General features: G+C 37.7%; 4 protein-coding genes across 5 annotated transcripts; 3 read left to right on the plus strand and 1 right to left on the minus strand.

Moving 5' to 3' along the window:
* The first annotated feature begins 546 nt into the window (after positions 1-546).
* LOC120005265 (probable glycosyltransferase At3g07620) lies at positions 547-2,144 on the plus strand. The gene has a single exon (XM_038854808.1). The coding sequence runs from the start codon at positions 984-986 to the stop codon at positions 2,034-2,036; it is 1,053 nt and encodes a 350-aa protein (XP_038710736.1). The 5' UTR covers positions 547-983; the 3' UTR covers positions 2,037-2,144.
* Positions 2,145-2,570: 426 nt separating this feature from the next.
* On the plus strand, positions 2,571-4,931 carry LOC120005263. The gene is made up of 4 exons (XM_038854805.1): positions 2,571-2,703; positions 2,968-3,767; positions 3,853-4,041; positions 4,121-4,931. The coding sequence occupies exons 2-4, from the start codon at positions 2,973-2,975 to the stop codon at positions 4,784-4,786; spliced, it is 1,650 nt and encodes a 549-aa protein (XP_038710733.1). The 5' UTR covers positions 2,571-2,703; positions 2,968-2,972; the 3' UTR covers positions 4,787-4,931.
* Positions 4,932-7,413: 2,482 nt separating this feature from the next.
* LOC120005266 lies at positions 7,414-8,117 on the minus strand. The gene has a single exon (XM_038854809.1). It carries the CDS (start codon positions 8,067-8,069, stop codon positions 7,593-7,595), a length of 477 nt encoding a protein of 158 aa, XP_038710737.1. The 5' UTR covers positions 8,070-8,117; the 3' UTR covers positions 7,414-7,592.
* Positions 8,118-8,251: 134 nt separating this feature from the next.
* On the plus strand, positions 8,252-19,579 carry LOC120005264 (folylpolyglutamate synthase-like). 2 transcript variants are annotated; one of them, XM_038854806.1, is made up of 16 exons: positions 8,252-8,392; positions 8,485-8,615; positions 8,686-8,751; positions 8,842-8,951; positions 9,204-9,264; positions 9,890-9,973; positions 10,076-10,132; positions 10,310-10,370; positions 10,734-10,780; positions 10,887-10,964; positions 14,150-14,314; positions 14,390-14,683; positions 16,249-16,327; positions 16,607-16,759; positions 17,099-17,259; positions 19,090-19,579. In XM_038854806.1, exons 1-16 carry the CDS (start codon positions 8,383-8,385, stop codon positions 19,147-19,149), a joined length of 1,617 nt encoding a protein of 538 aa, XP_038710734.1. In that variant the 5' UTR covers positions 8,252-8,382; the 3' UTR covers positions 19,150-19,579. The 2 variants fall into 2 exon arrangements, with proteins under 2 accessions (XP_038710734.1, XP_038710735.1); XM_038854807.1 differs by lacking the exons at positions 8,252-8,392; positions 8,485-8,615; positions 8,686-8,751; positions 8,842-8,951; positions 9,204-9,264 and adding an exon at positions 9,686-9,729 and having other exon boundaries at positions 9,888-9,973.
* The last annotated feature ends 399 nt before the right edge of the window (positions 19,580-19,978 follow it).

The following is a 19,978-nucleotide window of genomic DNA, read 5'->3' on the forward strand; positions in this document are numbered from 1 at the left end:
ACTATCCTATTAAGAAAACAACAAAAGAAATCAAGGGCAGCCATTACTGGAGAGGTTTTGATATTTGATATTTGTTTTACAGGTTTGAAGCAATGAGAAGAAGAAGGTAGAAGAAGAAGAGAGAGAGAAAGCAAATTGAATTTGAATTCATTCCACTATCTTACGATTCTTAGGGCAAATGCAATGGTAAAATGTTATTGAGCCAACAAAGATGTTGTCTTTTGCTGATGTGGCTGTATTGTAAAATGTGTTTTGCTTATGTGGCTGTATTGAGATAAGTGTTTTGCTGATGTGGATGTATTGATATTTGGTGTAGTTTTGTTGTGGATAATATGAAGGAATTGAATGTTGTTGGCCTCCATGTTGGGTGGGAAGAGAAATTGTATAGAAATTTGTGTTTTGTTGATGTGGTTGTGTTGGAATATGTGTTTTGCTGATGTGACTGTATTAGAATACGTGTTTGATTTGACTTTTTGTGTAATAGAGATGGAACAGATCAACAAAAATGTTGGCCCAGCAAATAAATAACCATTGCATTTGCCCTTACCTTGTAAATACATTTATTTAAAAGAAAAGAAAAGGCTTGAAATATGGGCTAAAGTATGTGGGCTTTATTACCCACCCAATATGACTAAATGAAGAACCAAATAGGCCCAATGAAGCAACACCGATCCAGCCCAAATGAGAAAGACGAGAAATCGGGCTTTAACCTCGAACAATCCGTAGGGACCTTAATCGTCATGAAGACCTAAAACCAGAAGATACCATTGAACTTCGGTTCTGATCCTTCTACATCTCCTTCTCAAATTATCATGCTTAACAGCGCGTGCTCCCAATATATAGTGGTTGAAGCGTCATTCTCAATAGTCAATCGAGCCCTTAGCGAGACCGGCATTAACAGGGGTAGTTGAGCTTCGCTGATTGTAGATCATTTTTTTAGGGTTTCGTTTCAGGGATTTTGTTGTTTTAAATTTCTTTTTTCAATGGGTAGTATTTGTTTCTCTCTCGCTCTCTGCCTCACTCTCTTCACATCCATCTCCCTCACAAAATCAGCCAATGATTTCACTTCACCATACCTCTCACCCACCATATTCTCCCCAAATTACCAAAAAATGCTCAAAAACTTCAAAATTTTCATCTATACCCCTCAAAACCCCTTCTCTTCCAACTCTTCAGTCGAGTCTCTCTTCTACAATTCACTTCAAAACAGCCCCTTCGTAACTCAAGATCCCAACGAAGCTCACCTGTTCTTCGTCGCCTTCCAGTTTGAACATTCCGCGCGCGCGATCGCTCGTGTTATTAGAGACCTACGAATGGAATTCCCGTACTGGAATCGCACCCTCGGAGCCGACCATTTCTACGTTTCCTGTGCCGGTATCGGGTACGAATCTGATCGAAATCTCGTCGAGCTGAAGAAGAACTCGGTCCAGCTCTCGTGCTTCCCTGCAACCGCCGATAAATTCATACCCCACAAGGACATAACTCTTCCCCCACTCGCGAACTCTCAGTCTCACGATCCGCAGCACACGCCCAGAATCGACAACGCCAGCGCGAGACATCTGGGTTACGTGAGAAACGGTGCCATTAAAGAGTCAACTCTGGTCGAAGAATTGAGGAACGATCCTGATTTCGTGGTGGATTCTCAACCGTCAGATTGGAGGTCTTATGTGGACAGACTGTCAAGAAGTGATTTTTGTTTGTTCGAGTACGGAGCCGATACGCTCGGAATTGGTGAAGCTATGCGTTTCGGGTGCGTACCGGTGGTTATTACAGACCGTTCGATCCAGGATCTACCGTTGATGGACGTGCTGAGATGGCAGGATATGGCGGTGTTTGTGGGGTCAGGACGTGGGGTTAAGCAGGTGAAGGGCGTGTTGGATGGCACGTGCGAGGGGAGGAGGAGATTGGGTGTGACGGCGAGTCAGCATTTTGTGTGGAATGAGACGCCGCAGCCGTACGATGCGTTTCATATGGTGATGTATCAGCTGTGGCTAAGGCGACATACGATCAGATACGCAAGAAGAGAAATGGACTAAATATAAAATTCATAATTGGCGACTCATTATTGATGTATTAGTCAAATGACTTCTAAAATGTAATCTAGTTTATTTAATTTCAAATATATATATCTATAATTTTTTTTTTTGGTGAGCCCAAATTTTATAATGTGGGTATTGTTTTCTATGTGAATTATAAAATAAAAAGATCTATCACCTCTTTATTAAATATTCTCAACTGATAAACTACCAGACTATACACATAAACCGGGTTAATAGAACATGTAGTCCCTGAAAGATGATCATTGTTCCAAATTAGTCCCTGAAAGTCAAATTGTGTCAATTTAGTCCTCCAATGTTCAATTTGTTCCAAATAGGTCATCCGGTCAGATTTTAGCAATTTTGGGAAGTCAACATAATGACATGGCAGTTTGACCGTTAAACAAATGTTAACTTACAATGATGTGTCAAACGGTAACTCATACATGGCAAACGACGTCTGACCTAAACCTTAGTTTTAAAATTTCACGCGAAATCTCAAATCCCTCAGAAATTTCAACAGTTTCCTCTAATGTAAACCCTAGTTCTTATACGATTTGGAGAAACTAGCCATCAAAGCTGCAACTCTGTGTGTTGATTTCCGATTTCACATCATCTCCACAAATAGAGTGAAGACCAGGACGTTTTATTGGAAACATATTGTTGGGTAAGTTTCAATTTGTGGGTATTCCCTCGATTCTTGAATATTTTTGCTAGAACCACGAATCCCAACTCGTTTTGTAGCCTTTTCTTCTGAAATCGTATGTCTTATGTTTTCTTTTCTCAATTTCACATATCGTTTTGAAACTTTATTTTCTGAAACCGACTCTTCTGAAGTTTTCGATTCTTCTCGATTTCGCATCTCGTATTCAACAACCTAGTATTTTCTGTTTTCGATTCTTCTGAAGTTTCAATTCAATATGTCAATTAGGTGATATGGATAGAGGGAAACTTGTCCCAAGGAGACCCCTGACCAGAGCAAGTAACAAACTGAAAAGGGTAAGAAGAGATGATGGGTTCAATGGTGTAGTGACTTTAGATGATGATGATGATGAGGTGTTGGATGAGTATATGGCTAGTTTTGAGACAACTGATAGGACTGTGGAAAGTGTTGTACAAAATATTATGACAACTGAAGCGTGTGTTGAAGAGGTGGATGATGAAGCTGATCTGCAAGATGAAGAAGAGGTGGTAGATGAAGAAGAGGGTGATGAAGCTGATGTTGAAGATGAGTTTGTGGAGGTCCCTGTTGGGGATGATGCAGGTGGAGAAAATGATATTGATGTTGATGAGTTGAAATTAGTTTATGAGTCCGATAATGAAGATATTTTGTTATTCGAGGATGATAGTGATGGCCAACTGAGGAGTTACATGGCAGAGGTGATGAGGACTAATAGGGGAAGCACATGCAATATTACTGTGGATAGAGCTACACCTGAAGATCCTACTGTTTTCAAAAGGGCATACATGTGCTTAGCACCTCTAAGAGATGGGTTCCTTGCAGGTTGTAGACCTCTAATAGGCTTGGATGGTTGTTTTTTAAAAACAGTTTATGGTGGCCAGCTTCTTACTGCTGTTTCACACGATGGCTGCAATGGGATATTTCCAATAGCATGGGCTGTTGTTGAGAGAGAAAATGGAGATTCATGGGAATGGTTTCTCAGGAAGTTGTTGTTGGATATAGGAGGATTTGAACGTAGAAGGTGGTGTTTTATATCTGATAGACAAAAGGTATATCCAATGACATTACTCAAATTGTTGTTTAGCATTATTTGTTTACTTTGAACATTCTGCCTGATTGTTTCTTTTTTTGTAGGGTCTGGTACATGCAATAGAGACACTCTCCAATGATGAGCCTAGATGCAGTAGCAAATTGAGAAGGAGGGAACATGATGAGCCTAGAAGCAGTAGCAGATTGAGAAGGAGGTATCCAAGGATCAAGTGTTCCAAATGTGGTGAATTAGGGCATAACAAAAGAGGCTGCACTAATCCACCAGCCCCTCAGGTAATGTTATTATATGTCATATTAGATTGTGTGGTACAAAAGTTTGGATTTAACTGTCAAATTCTTTTATACATGGCAGCAACCTATTGGCACTGATATGAGTGTTACTGAGCACGGTTCCACATCAATTGGAGGTGATAGTAGAGCTGCAGGGAGAGGATCATCTGGCAGAGGAGCTGTTGCAGGAAGAGGTGTTAGTGGAGGAGCTGTAGGGAGAGGATCATCTGGCAGAGGAGGTGCTGTAGGAAGAGGTGTTAGTGTAGGAAGAGGTGTTAGTGGAGGAGCTGTAGGGAGAGGATCATCTGGCAGAGGAGGTGATGCTGGAAGAGGTGTTAGTGGAGGAGTTGCAGGGAGAGGATCATTTGGCAGAGGAGGTGATGCTGGAAGAGGTGTTAGTGGAGGTGTTATAGGAAGAGGTGTTAGAGGAGTAACTGCTGGGAGTGGATCATTTGGCAGAGGAGGTGATGCTGGAAGAGGTGTTAGTGGAGGAGCTGCAGGGAGAGGATCATTTGGCAGAGGAGGTGATGCTGGAAGAGGTGTTAGTGGAGGTGTTGTAGGAAGAGGTGTTAGTGGAGTAACTGCTGGGAGTGGTGTAACAAGTGCTAGTCCTGCTAGAGTGACAAAATCAAGAGCCTATAGGCCTACCCTTACTCCAACTATTCAAGGATCCACTTCTACTTCAAGGTACAATGCAATCTTGAAAGCTTCTCAAGAATCCGTCACCAATCAAAGGAAGGAAGCATAGATTTGATTTGCATATAGGTTTCAAAGTATACCTCTATTTTGTGTTCTCTGGATGCATTTCATAGGCAATTGTTATTCATCTTTTGTTCTATCTGGATACTCTATGGATACTCTATTATGTGGTTATTTTGGACCTGATTATGATGATCTTGGAACAAACACAATCTTTAGGTGATTGTTTTGGAACATTATGTTTTGGAACATTACTTTATTTTGATGCAACGAGAACTACGGTTTTTTTATAGTTGTTGGGTTAGCTATAAAAATTTTGTCAATTTTCTTTTAAAGAAATCCACGTTGGCATATTATTATCCACATGGAAACCCTCCTTTAGCGGTCAAACTGCCATGTCATTATGTTGACTGCCCAAAATTGCTAAAATCTGACCGGATGACTTATTTGGAACAAATTGAACATTGGAGGACTAAATTGACACAATTTGACTTTCAGAGACTAATTTGGAACAATGATCATCTTTCAGGGACCACATGTTCTATTAACCCCACATAAACCTGTTGAGAAACAGAAAGTTACAGTCAAAGTTTCTTTGGCTTTCAGCCTTACACGGTGCTTGTGAATAGGTGATTCTCGGTTGGTGAAGTGGCTTGCGACCCAACTCCCAGGTTCAAGGGCAGGGGAGAGAAGCAACAGATCGAAGAACAGCAAAATCTGAAAGCCCAAAATAAAAGAGAATTGATAAGCACTTCTATGCACAAAACACAGACGCAGACAAATAAAGCAAGCAACTAGTTGGTTAACAGAAACTAAGCAAACTCAAACGTCCATGTACATGAACAACAGAAACTAAAACATGGTCGAATAACTTTCAAGCAAAAGCTACACCTGAGAATATTCTGCTTTAGTAATAATCCAAGGAAAATGAACTCTTCTTCTCGACATAAAAAGGGTCTTAGGTATACCCCGGGTCGAACATCTTCTTAAGAATCCTGAACCCTGAACTGTAAAAGAAACAAAAGAAAAGAACCCAAAACCATGACATAAAAGCAACAGCGTATCATTACTGCAAAATTGACGAGTCTCAAGTCCCCCCCAGCCCCAACCACAAAATCTACAACATTGCTGTTACAGATGAGGTGAACCTGTAGGTCAGATAAATCAGTCAACATGTAAAGGTAATTACACCTATGAACAATGCCTATAAGTATTCATCTGAATGCGAATTTCCGTATACTCCTTAAAGTCCATTACTTACAGTGGCATGACCCAAAGGCACTTGAACTTAAATTATATCACTTGCAAATGTTGATAAGCTCAATAAAAAATATTCCTTACTGATTTATTGGACAAACAAAAAAATAGTATGTAAAGAAAAGTTTGACAGATTAAAACTTCTACTAACTATTAAAGGAAAATGCGAGTCCAAGCAAGAAGCCAAGAATATTTGGTTAACATATGTGCCACCACATCGGTGATGTGGAATGCTGTTTATGATACAACAAAAAAGACCCAAATATCTTTCTTAGGTGTGTGGTTTGGAATCAAACAACTTCAGCCGATTAAAAGCTTCTGACAGAAGGTAGGAGTAACACCTATTGAAGATAAGTTATAAGAAAATCATTTACGATGGTATGAACATGTTCAACGTGGAGAAAGCGGTGCGGCGGTGAGGATGAATGAGAGAATTTGTATAGGAGAGAATACGAGGCACAAGAAATTCCTAAAAAGACAAAGGACATGGCTTAAAGTAATAAGAAATTATATGAAGTTAGTATAAGTGGATGAATGTATGATCCATGCTAGAAATGAATGGAGAAAACGACTACACTTGATAGATTCCCATTGATGTTGGTTGTCATATACTCATGCAGCCAACCCCAAACCTTTGGGATAAAGGCTTTGATGATGATGAGGAGTATGAAATCCATTCCTTGTGTGATAAGCAATTATGGTAGAACGAATTGCATTGATTTACTTTAGAGATTTGCATAAAGAACATAGCTTTAGTAGTCAAAATGAAACATCTACAGGACGAAACAGGTCAAAAGTAGCATAGAAATCATTTACAATAACTATTATCTCTATCCTCTAGCTAGCTTACAAAAATAATTTAGGATTCTGCGAAAATAGCTTCACATATATAAGACAGGTGAACTGGTTGGCTTAAGCTAATATGGAGATGCAGAGTTGTTTCTGTCAAACTAAAATTCAATTCACACCGTTTTTTGCTCGATTATTGCGCATCTATTTTTGGCCTTGCAGTATTGACATTCTGGGAATTTAGAGCATTAAAGCATAATTCACAGCAAACAGCATCAATCTAAAATAGAATGGCTAATTACTTAAGCTATGCTCAGTAAATGAAACCTCAAAACTCTAGTAGGAGATCCCTTAAGGACAAAGCGGATGTGATTCTTTACTTCTGAAAGTTCCAAAGAATTGTTCACCTATTAATTTCGTAAAAGTTATTTGCATATACGATAAGCTAAGATTAGTCAAGTGATATTTTGGTCCAAGTAAATGAAAACATCATATAATCATCATCATCAACCGAGCCTTTATCTAAAAATTTGGGATCGACAATATGAGTCTATGAGAATATCACTGATAATCCATCATATGAATTTGTTTTCAAATGAAAACATCTTATAATACAATCTTAAAAAAGAGTCAGAGAAATAGTGTCTTCTTCTAATTCTTCTTCAAATTTCTTTCAAACAAAGGCTTGTACAGCTACATAATTATCATCTTGACATATCAGTAGTCCAGTAAAAAAGTTTGAGTTTAACAAAGAAAAAACAAAAGCACAAGCATTTATTTGCAATAACAGCACTAAATGGAAAATACATTCAAGAAGAAGTAGGCTTATCAGTAACACTCCTGACAGCAGTCCAAATCTGGCCAAGGCCCTGAAAAACATGAGGCAAAACACTCCCAATCCCTTGAAGAGCAGCTCCAGAGGCAACCCCAATAGCAAAGGTATCCACATACCCAGGCTTGGAATCCAGCTTAGCATCAACAATGGCAACCCTGTTATTGACAACATCAATCTTCCTTGAAGTCTCAACCATGAGCTTGCCCTTCTTGGAGTTGACATTGTTGGAGGAGATAACCCTGTATAGAACATTGTGGAGGTCATCTATGACCTTCATTGAGGCCTCTCGGGACCCCATGCCTTGTGATTCATAGTGGGATACCAGTTCTCTGGGTGTAGGAAGCTTAGTCTTTTGTGGGACTTCATTGCTGCTTTTGGGGTCTTCTTGTTGTTGAATTTGTTGTGGTGATGGGTTTTGGTTTAGGGGATTTGGGAATTTCGGTTGCTTCATTTTGGGGTTTGGGTAAGAAACAATAACCCTAAAAATGGTAGTAGTAGCAGAGAGAGCTGCGATACCGTGTTAAGAACCCAACGGTATGATAATGTGACCGTCTACAGCCGTTGGATTGATCTCATTGAATCCCAACCGTCGCTTACCGAATCATATTTTTTTTTTCGTCTTTCCTTTTTTTTTTTTAATTTTTTTTTTGTATGGCGCTTTCCTAATTTGTCATTGTTCGCGCTAACGCAGTGTCTTCCATTCCTCATCTCTTTTGCCCTGGCAGGGTCTCTCTTCAGATTCTGAGATTCAGATTCAGATAGATATGGCAGAAGGTAACACTGACATGTTTCACTAGCAATCTCTGATATGGTTGACATTTACGGTGCTTCAATATCTGTATCAATCGTCGTTGTTTTTGTTGAAGGAGGAAGTGGATTGCCGGCGACACCTTATGAGGAAGCGCTGGATGCTTTGTCTTCTCTTATCACGAAACGAAGACGAGCAGATAAGAACAACAATGGGGATTGCTTCGAACTGCTTCACGATTACTTGATGGTAAGAGATGCAAATTGTACTGTTTATTCTTTTGATATCGTTAACTTTTTTCTTGTAATGGGGCTATTAGATGTTGGAGCTGGACGAGCAGATTTCACAAATGAAGGTCATTCATGTAGCAGGGACCAAAGGAAAGGTAGTCAATAAGAGTGTGGACTCTGCTTTTTTCCTGATTTTGTGTGTGTTATTGACTTCAAATGGTATTTTTGTTCGGGGACTGAAAAAGGGATCCACATGCGTCTTCACGGAGTCTATATTGCGCCATTGTGGATTTCGGACTGGGCTTTTCACTTCTCCTCACCTCATTGATGTCCGAGAAAGATTTCGCTTGGATGGGTGAGTCTCTCTGGATTAGACATGAGTAGCTGCATGTTGTTCCTCTGCAAGAAGTTGTCACTATTTATATGTTCCAGGTCAAATTAATTTGTTAGGATTCATATCAAATTGACCACATAGCTTATTGGTTCCTTCTTGAGCCTTGGATTGTTCTAGCTTGTATTTGAACTTGTTTTGCACTCTTTGCATCTGTTGCTTTAGATGTTCTGGTAAATTTTTCTTTTTTTTTGGTGTTTGGGTTTGCTGCTGCAGCATTGACATCTGCGAGGAGAAATTTTTGGCCTACTTTTGGTGGTGCTACGATAGGCTGAAGGTATGCTTATGACCTTTCACAATTTTTTTTTGGTTCTGAGCAAGTGAAAAGAAGCTTTAGTAAGGGCCATCTAGAAGGTGAAATCAAAGAGAAGGACTACAAGTAAAGAAACGGCCTATAGAAAGAACAGAAAATTAAGATACAATTAGGCTATTTGTCTTTACGATGTTACAATCTTTGGAGAACCAGAACTTGCAGGTGGTATTATTTTTTTCAATTTTAGTGAGTTCTAAGACCTATCAATTTCCCTATTGCTGTGTACAGGATTGTTCTCGACCAGGAAAGAGATTGTCTTATGCCGTTATGCGCCATTTTTTATTTATTGTTTCAATTTTATTTTTTTTGTATCTTCGTCAAAAATGCATTAGATATAGAATGACTTAGGTCAAGCCGATGCAGGATTCCCTTTCTTTGCCGAAGCTTTTGTATTCTTGGCTCAATTAAAAGGTTGAAAGAAAAAAAAAAGTAAAAAAGCTTACTTACAGTGTTTAATCAATGTGCATGCAGCTATGCTGCCTTGGTCACTCAAAAAATATTACCATCTACTAGTTGTTATTTGCAAAAAGAAGTTTTCCTGTTACATTTGATTAAGGTTTTTTTTGTTTTGTTTTGTTTTGTTTTGCAGGAAAGGACAAACGACGATGTACCAATGCCTACTTACTTTCGATTTCTTGCCTTACTTGCCTTCAAGATATTTGCTGCTGAGCAGGTTTGATTTGTGCCAATTACCTTTTCAACATTTAACCATTCCCAATATTTGGTTTTTACTTTTTATGAATATCAGAATAATTAACTTCAATTTTCAGTGCAGGTAGATGTGGCTATCTTGGAGGTTGGTTTGGGTGGAAAGTTCGATGCAACAAATGTGGTATGTTTAATTGGTGTTTGAGGAAGGATATAATGATCTCTCTCTCTCTCTCTCACGCAATCACATGCACAAATAACAAGATTGTACACAACTGTGCCTTCCAGATATATCCTTTTGTTATAATGTAATGGTATTACCAAAATTTATAATGTTTCTGTACATACCATTATGTTTCAGGTTCGGGCACCTATTGTTTGTGGTATATCTTCCTTGGGGTATGACCACATGGAAATTCTCGGTTAGTGTTATGTCCCGCAATTTACTTAATCAATTGTAAAGAATTGGTGTATATTTAGTGCTTATGCTGTGAAGTTAATCCATAGATGATTTGGCCCATGTATGTTATGTGCACACAACTAGTTAGGAATTAGGACCAGGATGCAATATAAAATCGTGTTATGTTACATTTAAGTACGTTACTAGACAGTATTTGTGGATAGTATTGTACTTAAAGGGTCAAATTTTGCTAGCTCTATTTTACGCCCTTTATTGCTGCTTATCCACAGCATAGCTAATTAGTGAGAGTTACCCAGAGAGATTGAAAAAAGCTTAATAGAAGCATGACAATTTAATCCCTTTTTTGGATGGATTTTATGAACAGGAAATACCCTTGGAGAAATTGCTGGGGAAAAAGCTGGCATTTTTAAGGTGTCATTTTACTATCTTAAAACATAAAAGATTTGCCTATGGCATATGCTTATTTTTCCCAACACGTTTTGAGGCTCTTGCTTTTTCTTTCCTTTACTTGATGCAGCAAGGAGTCCCAGCCTTCACTGTTCCTCAGCCTGATGAAGCCATGCGAGTACTTGAAGAAAAGGCTTCTCGGCTTGACGTAAGTTGGATTGCTATTTAATCTGTTTATTTGGTCTCTCACGAAATACAGAATTGCATGATTCAGAAGCTGCTTCCAAGTTATGACTTTTTTAAGTTTCTTATGAGTCAACTTGATGATCTATGCTAGTCAGTGCCACTTCACATATAAAAATGAATAATATGGAGCTCATTTTATCCTGATGTTTAGCTTTGTAGCTTATGATATCTTAAGCTTCAATGTTCCGCACAAAGTGTTGAAATAGGTTTCCAGAATATTGTAGAAACAGTACTTTGATAAGCCTTCATTATCTGGCCTAGTTGACAATCTCTCACTAGTGTTAATAAAGCTCTATTGGCAAATGGTTGTGGAAGAAGGTTATTGTGGTGAAATATCACTTTTCAAATAGTGGCTGGCGCTCAAGAACTAGAAGAGAGCCTTATGGTTGCAGGTTCTGGAACTATATTAGGAAAGAATGTAAAGATTGGCAATCGAATACCTTCTTCAAAGCTGGGAAAGGTAACTCCGTAAGCTTCTGGGTGGACATTTATGTGGGTCATTCTCCTCTAAGAAGGCTTTTTCATGGTGTAGTTTGGCAACCTAAAAATATGCTGTTATCAGAGATCCGTATAGCTTGTCACTGCTGGTGTCTCAGCTGGAATTAACTTCAATAGAGCTGCTCAGGATTGAGAACTTGATTCTTTCTTAAATCTATTAGAAACGATCTATAATTGCTAGATGGTACCTACAAATAACACCGGAAACATTTTAACGACAATATTTTCAATGTCAGAACATACTACTGGGAATTTCTAAAATCCAAACATCATCTCAGCATTCCCTCCTTTCCTTTGAAATGGCTCCTAAGATTGTTTTTTTTCTCCCCCTGCTGGGAAGCTGGGTGGAGGAAAATATTGATGCTGGATAAAAAAGGTAAATAATTCTCGTGCACCTGGTGTTAGGACCTTAGGCTTAATACAAGAGGGGGTGAATTGTATAAAGTAAGTCTTTTTAAAACTCTTTTTGGTTCCTGTGATTGCTAGACTAGGTTTTCTCCTGGAAACTAATTGATTAACCTGTATAGTCTAGGATTAGAATAGAATTCAACAAACAAGATGCTAAAATTATTCTAACAGAGAATATTCAAATAATGTTCACACAATTTGATCAAACAAGTAAGCATAGGAAGAGCAGAGCAATAACAGATAATAAAACACAATCAAACAATGTAAAGGCTGTAAAAAGTAAGGGTAGAGAGTGCAAATAATTTTAGAGTGGTTCAGCCAGAAATGAACCTACTCCACTACTCAAGGCTCCTCTTGAGATTTGATAATCCACTATGACAGCTTGTTGATGCAAAGACAAGCCCACCTCTTTACACAACGGTTTAGAAACTAAATTTTGAGTGTAAAGAACCTCTAACAAAGAGTAGGAAATAGTAGGCTAGATATGTGAATAACAAGAATTGCTTGGAAGCTCGTATGAAGTTTTGTATTCTTTTAGGCAGCCTTTGAGAAGATTATATAGGACTAGGGTTTCTCTCTTGACCGTTTGAATCATGTCCCTGATTGTAGGACTTGAAATCATCCTAATTTTTCTCCATTCCCTTCCTATCATTTCTTCTTTCCTTTCTTGTTTCAAGGAATCAGATTTTCTTTCCTTACTCGTCTTCCAGGAATCTTCTTTCCTTTTCTTCTTGGAAATCATCTTTGATTTACAATTTCTTCTTTGACTTCCAGAAAATTTTTCTTTTGATTGCTCATATCTTCCAATTTGCTTTGATATTGCCATAATAAGTGTTTCCAGCTTTACTGTGATTCTTATTGCTTTCACACTTCTAAAATCTACACCAATTTCGTGGTCTATTTGAGCCTAGTCAGCAAGTGTTGAGGTCTGCAAAGATCTTCCACATCATGTGCTGTCATAGTAGATTTATGTAGTCCTGAAACTTGACAGCTTGTAAGCTTCATGTATTTGATAAAAGTTAGTCAAAACTATGAATGGAGTATGCAGGGAAGCTTTTGACATTATGAAGACATAATAAACTTAATCATATAGCATTAACAACCCTAGAAATTTGATCATGGATACATACTAAGCACAACAAACACAACAAGCATATTTTGTATCAAAACATACTTGAACACAGGGCACCCGCAATGGGCAAGGTAGGGGACAAACATGATGTACGGAGACCTTATCCCCACATATTATGTAGAGAGGTTGTTTCAAGAAATCGAAACTGCGACCTTTAGGTTGCACCCCAACAACTCAACCATTGGATCACATGTTTATATTTGCCTGTAATATTGATGCTGGATAATTTGCAGAAAAGCGGTACCATTTTAGACAACAGATGTTCCCTTTGCAAATCTGATCTAGAATACGTAAACCATGTTCTTTTGCATTGCCCTTGGCCTAGTAACATTTGGATGACATCTTGGAAGCTTGTAGGAATTTACATGGGTTGTCCGTTGTCAATGGCACTGTTGCTGAGGAGATAAAGGCCTGGAGTTCTCTTTGCGGCAATGTTTCAAAGAGGAAGGTTACTCAATCACTTCCTTTAGCCATCATGTGGATGACCTGGACAAGAGAAACAATAGCACTTTTGATGATAGCGAGCCATTTGTAGACTTTTTCATAGACATCCACTACAGGAACCTGAAATTCTAGTGCACTGATATGTGACAATATTTTTGAAGTTTTGAGTTTAGCCTCCTTGCAGCTCTTCTATCTGCACGATCATGGTGCTTTAATACACCTTTTGTCCTTTCAAAAAAGATACTTTAGAATAAATCTCTTTGTATTTATATAGGTACTTAGCCATCAAGAAAACTTCAAATGTTGAAGAGCACCATTAGTAGTGGCCAAAAGCTCCGCACCACAATATATTATGGCAGGGGATTGAATCCCCATCCCCATTGAAAAATCAAAAGGAAAATCAATGAGAATTTGAAGAATGTTTTTCATTGAGAAAAATATGTGCTGGCAACGCATTATCCAAGGGCTGAGTGCAATATGCAAGTCGTCTGGAATTATTCTAAAATGCTCTTGTTTTTCCCTATTTCCATTACAAATTAAAGAAATATATCGTACCAAGTCCTTTGTACTCTGAGTTGTGTGTTGTAGTTTCCTTTTGCATAAAATAGATAAATTATATTGATGGTTTCTTTAAATGGGAGCTCAGAAGATGCTGCTAATTACAGGTTCGTCTTCAAGTAGCAGCACCAATGGATGCAGACTTGCTGAATGGTCCAAAACTCGGTCTTGAAGGCGAGCACCAGTATTTAAATGCTGGTCTTGCTATTGCACTATCTTTCACATGGCTTCAGAGGACAGGTCATCTTCATATCAGTTATCACGATCAGACTGTAAGTTGGTTACTGAATTTCTTTTTTTAAAATCTTATATCAACAATTTTTAATTCATCTCTCTCCTTCGAATAGAACTCACTGCCCGAGCAGTTTATCAAAGGGCTAACAATGATCAATTTGCAAGGACGAGCTCAGATTGTTCCTGACAGGGACATTGACATGGAAAGGCCTGGAGATCTGGTGTTTTATCTGGATGGAGCTCATAGTCCAGAAAGCATGGAAGCATGTGGAAGATGGTTCTCTCTTGCCATTAGAGAACCTGACCGGAAACAACAGATTTTAAATTATAGGTCAAAGGACAATTCTGGATCTGCACCTGAATCAGTAGAGGGGCTTCATAAAGAAAGATCTAGCGACTCCACTCAGGTTGAGCACTGAACTCCTTATCTGCTAGTTGCTATAACATTGCTGGTTCATTAGAAAAGAAGCAAACTAGAGAAATTTAAATTTGTTGTTTTAATACAATTGCTTGTTGCTGTAACTTTGATGTTATAATTACAATTGATGTAGATTGCACGTGAAGACATGCGTTGGATATAATGAAGAACAAATGTGTTATCATATTCATATATTTATTTTTTAATAATTTGGTGGTGTTTGGTCAAACTGTAAAATCATTCATGCATATATATATCATCATTAAGATTCGTTATTTTTCCATTCAACCCAACAAGTGCATTTCACATCATTTATACATATTCTAATACTCCCCCTCATGTGTGGGCTTGGAAATCCAATGGCTCAACACATGCACAACAAACGAGGTCCAACACTAGGACTACTCTCGACCTCACTTAGGGTAACAACAAACGCACACAAAGACCTGCACTTGGGCAACAACAAATGGGGGTTTAAATTGCAGAAGCTAAGGTTTGAACCCAAGACCTCGCTCCGATACCATATTAAGACTAGTTATTTTGTCGTTCAATTGAATAAATTAACTTGTTGGGTTGGGGACATTTAACATCATTTATAAATGTTCTAACAATCATAAGACAATTTGGGGTAAACTACGTGAATTCATAAGAGAGATCATTATAATCCACTACATGACCATTGAATATGTGATTATTTTTACAAGTATGCTTTTTCTCAGTCCATATAATTTTTTTTGAAAAATCCATCATAATTTGCATAACATGATAACTCCAATCTACTTGATGGGAGTAAGCTATAGTTTCTCATATTCAACTAGAGAACTAAAGGAATTGTTGGACAATGAAGCTTAATTATATCTTTAGTCTTTGTTTAGGAAACCCCAATTACAATATGCGGTCTTGAGTGATCTACATTTTTGGGCATCAAGCATAAATGTAGGTTTTAACCTTGGACAGTCAATTTTGGGATGTTCCCAAACCTAGCGCATTACTTATTTGGAGGGATCATGCACTTGAACGTTTAAAAAATCCGGCTATTATTTGAATTTTAGTTTCTTATGGACAAGTGATTATCACCATATTTAGAATACGGCTTTGCTGATGGCGATGATTGTCAAGTGACTGTCATATTTGCTCAAATATTTTGGTCCTTCCATTTCTTTGATATCCTACTGAGCATGGGTGTGGTAACTGAAACCTGTTTTGTTTCATCGCAATCAGGAGGTCATGGGTTCAATTAATGCATACATCTTGCCCTTCCTTGATCCCGCCTCCAATGTGTTAGCTTTGTGCATGAGAGTCTTTTACCGGTTTTGTTGGAAAGGAAACCAAACACCATATCATGGCTGCCAGAAACTAGCTACAATTTTGCGTATTAGCGATGTGATGCTTGTATATTCAGATTTGTGAATGCGAATGTGTGAACTGTATGTATTTGCATGCACCAGTGTATTGTGAATGGTGACATTTCATGTCATTTGAATTGAATGGAAACTTTCTCCATTGGCTTGAATTTGAATGATGCTGCTCTAAATTATGAAGAATGAAACGCAGATACTTTTGTTCAATTGTATGTCTGTGAGGGATCCTCAGTTGCTTCTTCCGCACCTGATGCAAACATGTGCTAGTCATGGTGAGTTTTTCATATTGTTCAATTTATGATATCTTGATTACTGATAGATATAACTGCTGCATAATGAAAGTGTTTGCAAATGGACCAAATGATCTGCTGTTTTTCGTTCTTGTACAATCCTGATTTGCAAAAATTTGAAGGATTCACCTATTATTAATATGGAGAAAGCAGAAATAATTCTTTGATATCAATGGGATATTTTTTGTATCAAGATTCAAGAGGCTTGTCAAGATGAAGACCTTATAGACTTCTACCTGGTGTAATGAAAATCTTATATAGGTGTATATTTCAAGAAGGCGCTCTTTGTGCCAAATACATCTGTGTATTACAAAGTTGGATCCCATGCTTCCCCACCAACTGATTCTCAAGTTGATTTGTCCTGGCAGTTCACTCTTCAAAGAGTGTGGGAAAGCCTCATGCAAACAGATAAAGGTATCAATTTAACACCTGCTATAAACATTCCTTGTACTACACTGCATGTTGAATTGGTTGGACACTGGAAAAACTGAGAAACACATTAGGTCTTAACTTTAGTGAAGAAGTGTAAGCAGTGTTCAGAAAGTTTCAACATTCGGATTGTCTTGATGTTAATTAAGTTTCCAACAACTACTGATTGATATAAGAGAATTAAGTATTATCCATATTGTTGTAGATACCTATACATATGTGAATACATAGATCTCGGAACATATATTTTTGGAAATGTATTCAACAAAACCCCTTCCCTTACTTCAATCTGTATATGAAAATGTTTTTTTTTTTACTTATTAGGAGGGGAGGCTCATAATACAGATGCCTTTGTTGAAGAAGTTAAAGATGATGAAGAAATGAGTCTAAGGATTTGCGAACATAGCACTGTCTTCCCTTCTCTCCAGTTGGCTATTAAATGGCTCAGGGATAGTGTCCAACAAAATCAAGCAGCACGTTTTCAGGTAACTCATTTTGGAGAATAGCATCTTATCCTGTATTTTGCTTTGTCAAATTTTTTTTTTTTGTCTTTATGAATGCGGTAAAAGTGGGTCTAAACTCTGTTGCTTTTTTCTGGTTTTTCAATACCATATTTAGACAGCAGACACTATTTCCTTTGTTGATTGCCTAACTACCTTTTACTGAGAACAACCTAGATCAAAGTACAGCAAATGCAGTAAGGAAATCCAGGCTCTATGTTTTTTGTAGAAATAAACTGCAGTCTTCTGAATTTGGTGAAACATGGAAAAGTAGGTCAATGAAGAATATTTCTTTCATTAGAGCGTTAAAAATTTGTGAAACTTTATAATATTACATCCTCATTGAAAGATCTTAACTGCTGCACATTTTCCATAGGCAGTAAATAAGTTTGTTCACATGCATTCATTTGTTGGCAACCGCTACCATTGCCTGACAAAGACTACAGTTGTTCCACCATCACTGTGAACTATTGTTGATCACCTTTCTGTGCTTGTTGGTTGTCCATTACGGCATTACACTGACAACTATTATTAACCATCTCTGCACTGCCATTATTTAAGAGATTGTATCTGCTCCAATGTCTGGAAATCGTTATACAAAATTGTTCTCTAGCGTTTTGTTTTGTTGTTAAGCTGTATTAATCTGGAAAGTGTGGTTCCTAGGTTGAGAGCAGAAACCTTGTCTATTACTGGCTAGTTAGATTCATTCGCCACCAGATCTGATGAAAAATTTACAGGGTCATTGATATGATAGAATTGCACACATTGATTTTGGAAGTCCTGAAAAATTAAGAATGCAGTACAAAAGGGACACGTCATCTTTAACTTCTTTTACTATCTTATCTGTGTATCCATTATTTATTAGCTGATCAATCTTACGCAAATGGACAGAAGGAACATCAAGTCACTCATTATATTTGCGTTTAGGCATTCAAAATACAAGCTTATTCTAAAGACTAGGAACTGTATCATCAGGTTTCCCTGTCCCTTGGATAATCGCGAAAGTATAGTCAATAGCAGGCACAATACATTATCCCCAAAAGGATCTTTGACCTGAAGTAAGTTCACATATTGGTCATTGAAGAAGTGATTTTCAGAACTTGATGAAAAATATTGGACTACATTATGTCTCATCTATTAGAAGTCCTGCAACCTCAATGATGCTGGTGTCTTAAAATGGGTCAAAAATGTTACTTCCATTATCCCACATCTTGTTTTCTCATAATGTGTAGTGTTCACTATTTCTTGAGATAAGAAGAATATTGCTATGGAAAAAGCTAAATTTTCTGTGTTGAGCACTTATCAGTTGTATAAATGAGGAAGTAGTCCAATTCCTTCTCCAAGAAGAGGACAGGATATCCCGGCCAAGAAGTTTGAAAGCTATACATTGAAGTACAGGAGTGTAGGAGTAGAAGATTCATAAACCAATCACCAAGACTCAGGATCCAATTCTACTCTACCTTTTAACGAGTCAAAAGTATTACATAAATTAAATTCTCCTGATAATTCAGGATATTCCATGTTCACCAATTTTTCCATTCTCTCAAGTTGGAGTTATCTCACCTCTTCAATTCACATTTGCAATCTTTATCAAGTGGAACAGTCTTTTGTTGCTTTTGGATGCATACTAAATGTACAGTGCTGTATCAGCAACCATGACTGACAGAATGCCTTTTTGAGAGTATCCACAGTGTATAACTTCTCACATAATTGTGTTTCCTGTTGTCATATGGGGCATTTGTTGAGCGAACTTAAATTTTTTTCACCACTGCTTCTCTTTGATTCATTAAACAATTTTTTTCTTTGATTCAATAGGTCCTTGTTACTGGTTCTTTGCATCTTGTGGGCGATGTGTTGAGATTGGTCAAGAAGTGAGACATTTTTATGAAGATAAACTCTCGTTGTCATGCACTTTAGCCTCCAAGAGGCTGTTATTCATGCAAGCTGGACAAAATTAATGTGGGCAGCGTCATTGTTGTCAAGTGAATTCTCCCTTTGTGAAGTGCCTGGCATTGTACCATCTGTCGACAAAGGTGTCATCAATTCATGAAAGTGTTTTTGGCCCTTTGAGGACGAGCTACTAATTGCACTGGAAAATGCTGTTTGTTTCTGTAAGAAATAGAAATTTTGAAGTTGCAACAAAAATTTCATTTAAAGTTGGCTGGATCTGCCACTGCAGAGAAATAGAAAGTTGATTCTTTTTTTTTTTCCCTCCTTTTCTGCTCTTGATTCTTTATCTTGAATAGACAATCAACTAGAGTGGCTTGCTTATTCGTAATATATGGGAGGATGTTTTGGTGTGCTACAATAAGTCCTCATCTAAATTCTATAAGCAAAACGCAGGCAAATTTGTAGAAAAAATGTTCTGTGAACTCTGTCATTGCCTTGTTGGTGTAAGATCTTTGCAGGTTTATTATGCTCTGATTACAGGAGAACGGGGTGGCATGAAAATCTTCTAAAACTTAAAGGATGCTTTACCGTTATATCTGGGGTGGTATTAGTGTCTCTTGTTTTTTCATTCGACTTTGATATACAATGCTCTCTTTCTATGTTAAATCATAATTATTTATTCTGGAGCTTTAAAGAATTCAATTATATGCAGACGGTTGATGTAGAATCATCAATCCAAGCAACATTTAGGTGTTTGCTAATACCAGGTTGGGTCATTCCATTCTCTCTGGAAATTTATCTGCTTTACTCTGCA

The sequence above is a fragment of the Tripterygium wilfordii genome, chromosome 9, assembly GCF_013401445.1.
Source record: "Tripterygium wilfordii isolate XIE 37 chromosome 9, ASM1340144v1, whole genome shotgun sequence".
Taxonomy (NCBI): Eukaryota; Viridiplantae; Streptophyta; class Magnoliopsida; order Celastrales; family Celastraceae; genus Tripterygium; species Tripterygium wilfordii.

Bases quoted from the DNA above. Each gene is read 5' to 3' on its own strand.
- LOC120005263 (XM_038854805.1), top strand. From the start codon at position 2,973: ATGGATAGAGGGAAACTTGTCCCAAGGAGACCCCTGACCAGAGCAAGT. The intron at 3,768-3,852 runs GTATATCCAATG...CTTTTTTTGTAG, and splicing joins TTATATCTGATAGACAAAAG to GGTCTGGTACATGCAATAGA. The intron at 4,042-4,120 runs GTAATGTTATTA...TATACATGGCAG, and splicing joins CTAATCCACCAGCCCCTCAG to CAACCTATTGGCACTGATAT.
- LOC120005266 (XM_038854809.1), bottom strand. From the start codon at position 8,069: ATGAAGCAACCGAAATTCCCAAATCCCCTAAACCAAAACCCATCACCA.
- LOC120005264 (XM_038854806.1), top strand. The intron at 8,952-9,203 runs GTGAGTCTCTCT...TTGCTGCTGCAG, and splicing joins GAAAGATTTCGCTTGGATGG to CATTGACATCTGCGAGGAGA. The intron at 9,265-9,889 runs GTATGCTTATGA...TTTGTTTTGCAG, and splicing joins GGTGCTACGATAGGCTGAAG to GAAAGGACAAACGACGATGT.
- LOC120005265 (XM_038854808.1), top strand. From the start codon at position 984: ATGGGTAGTATTTGTTTCTCTCTCGCTCTCTGCCTCACTCTCTTCACA.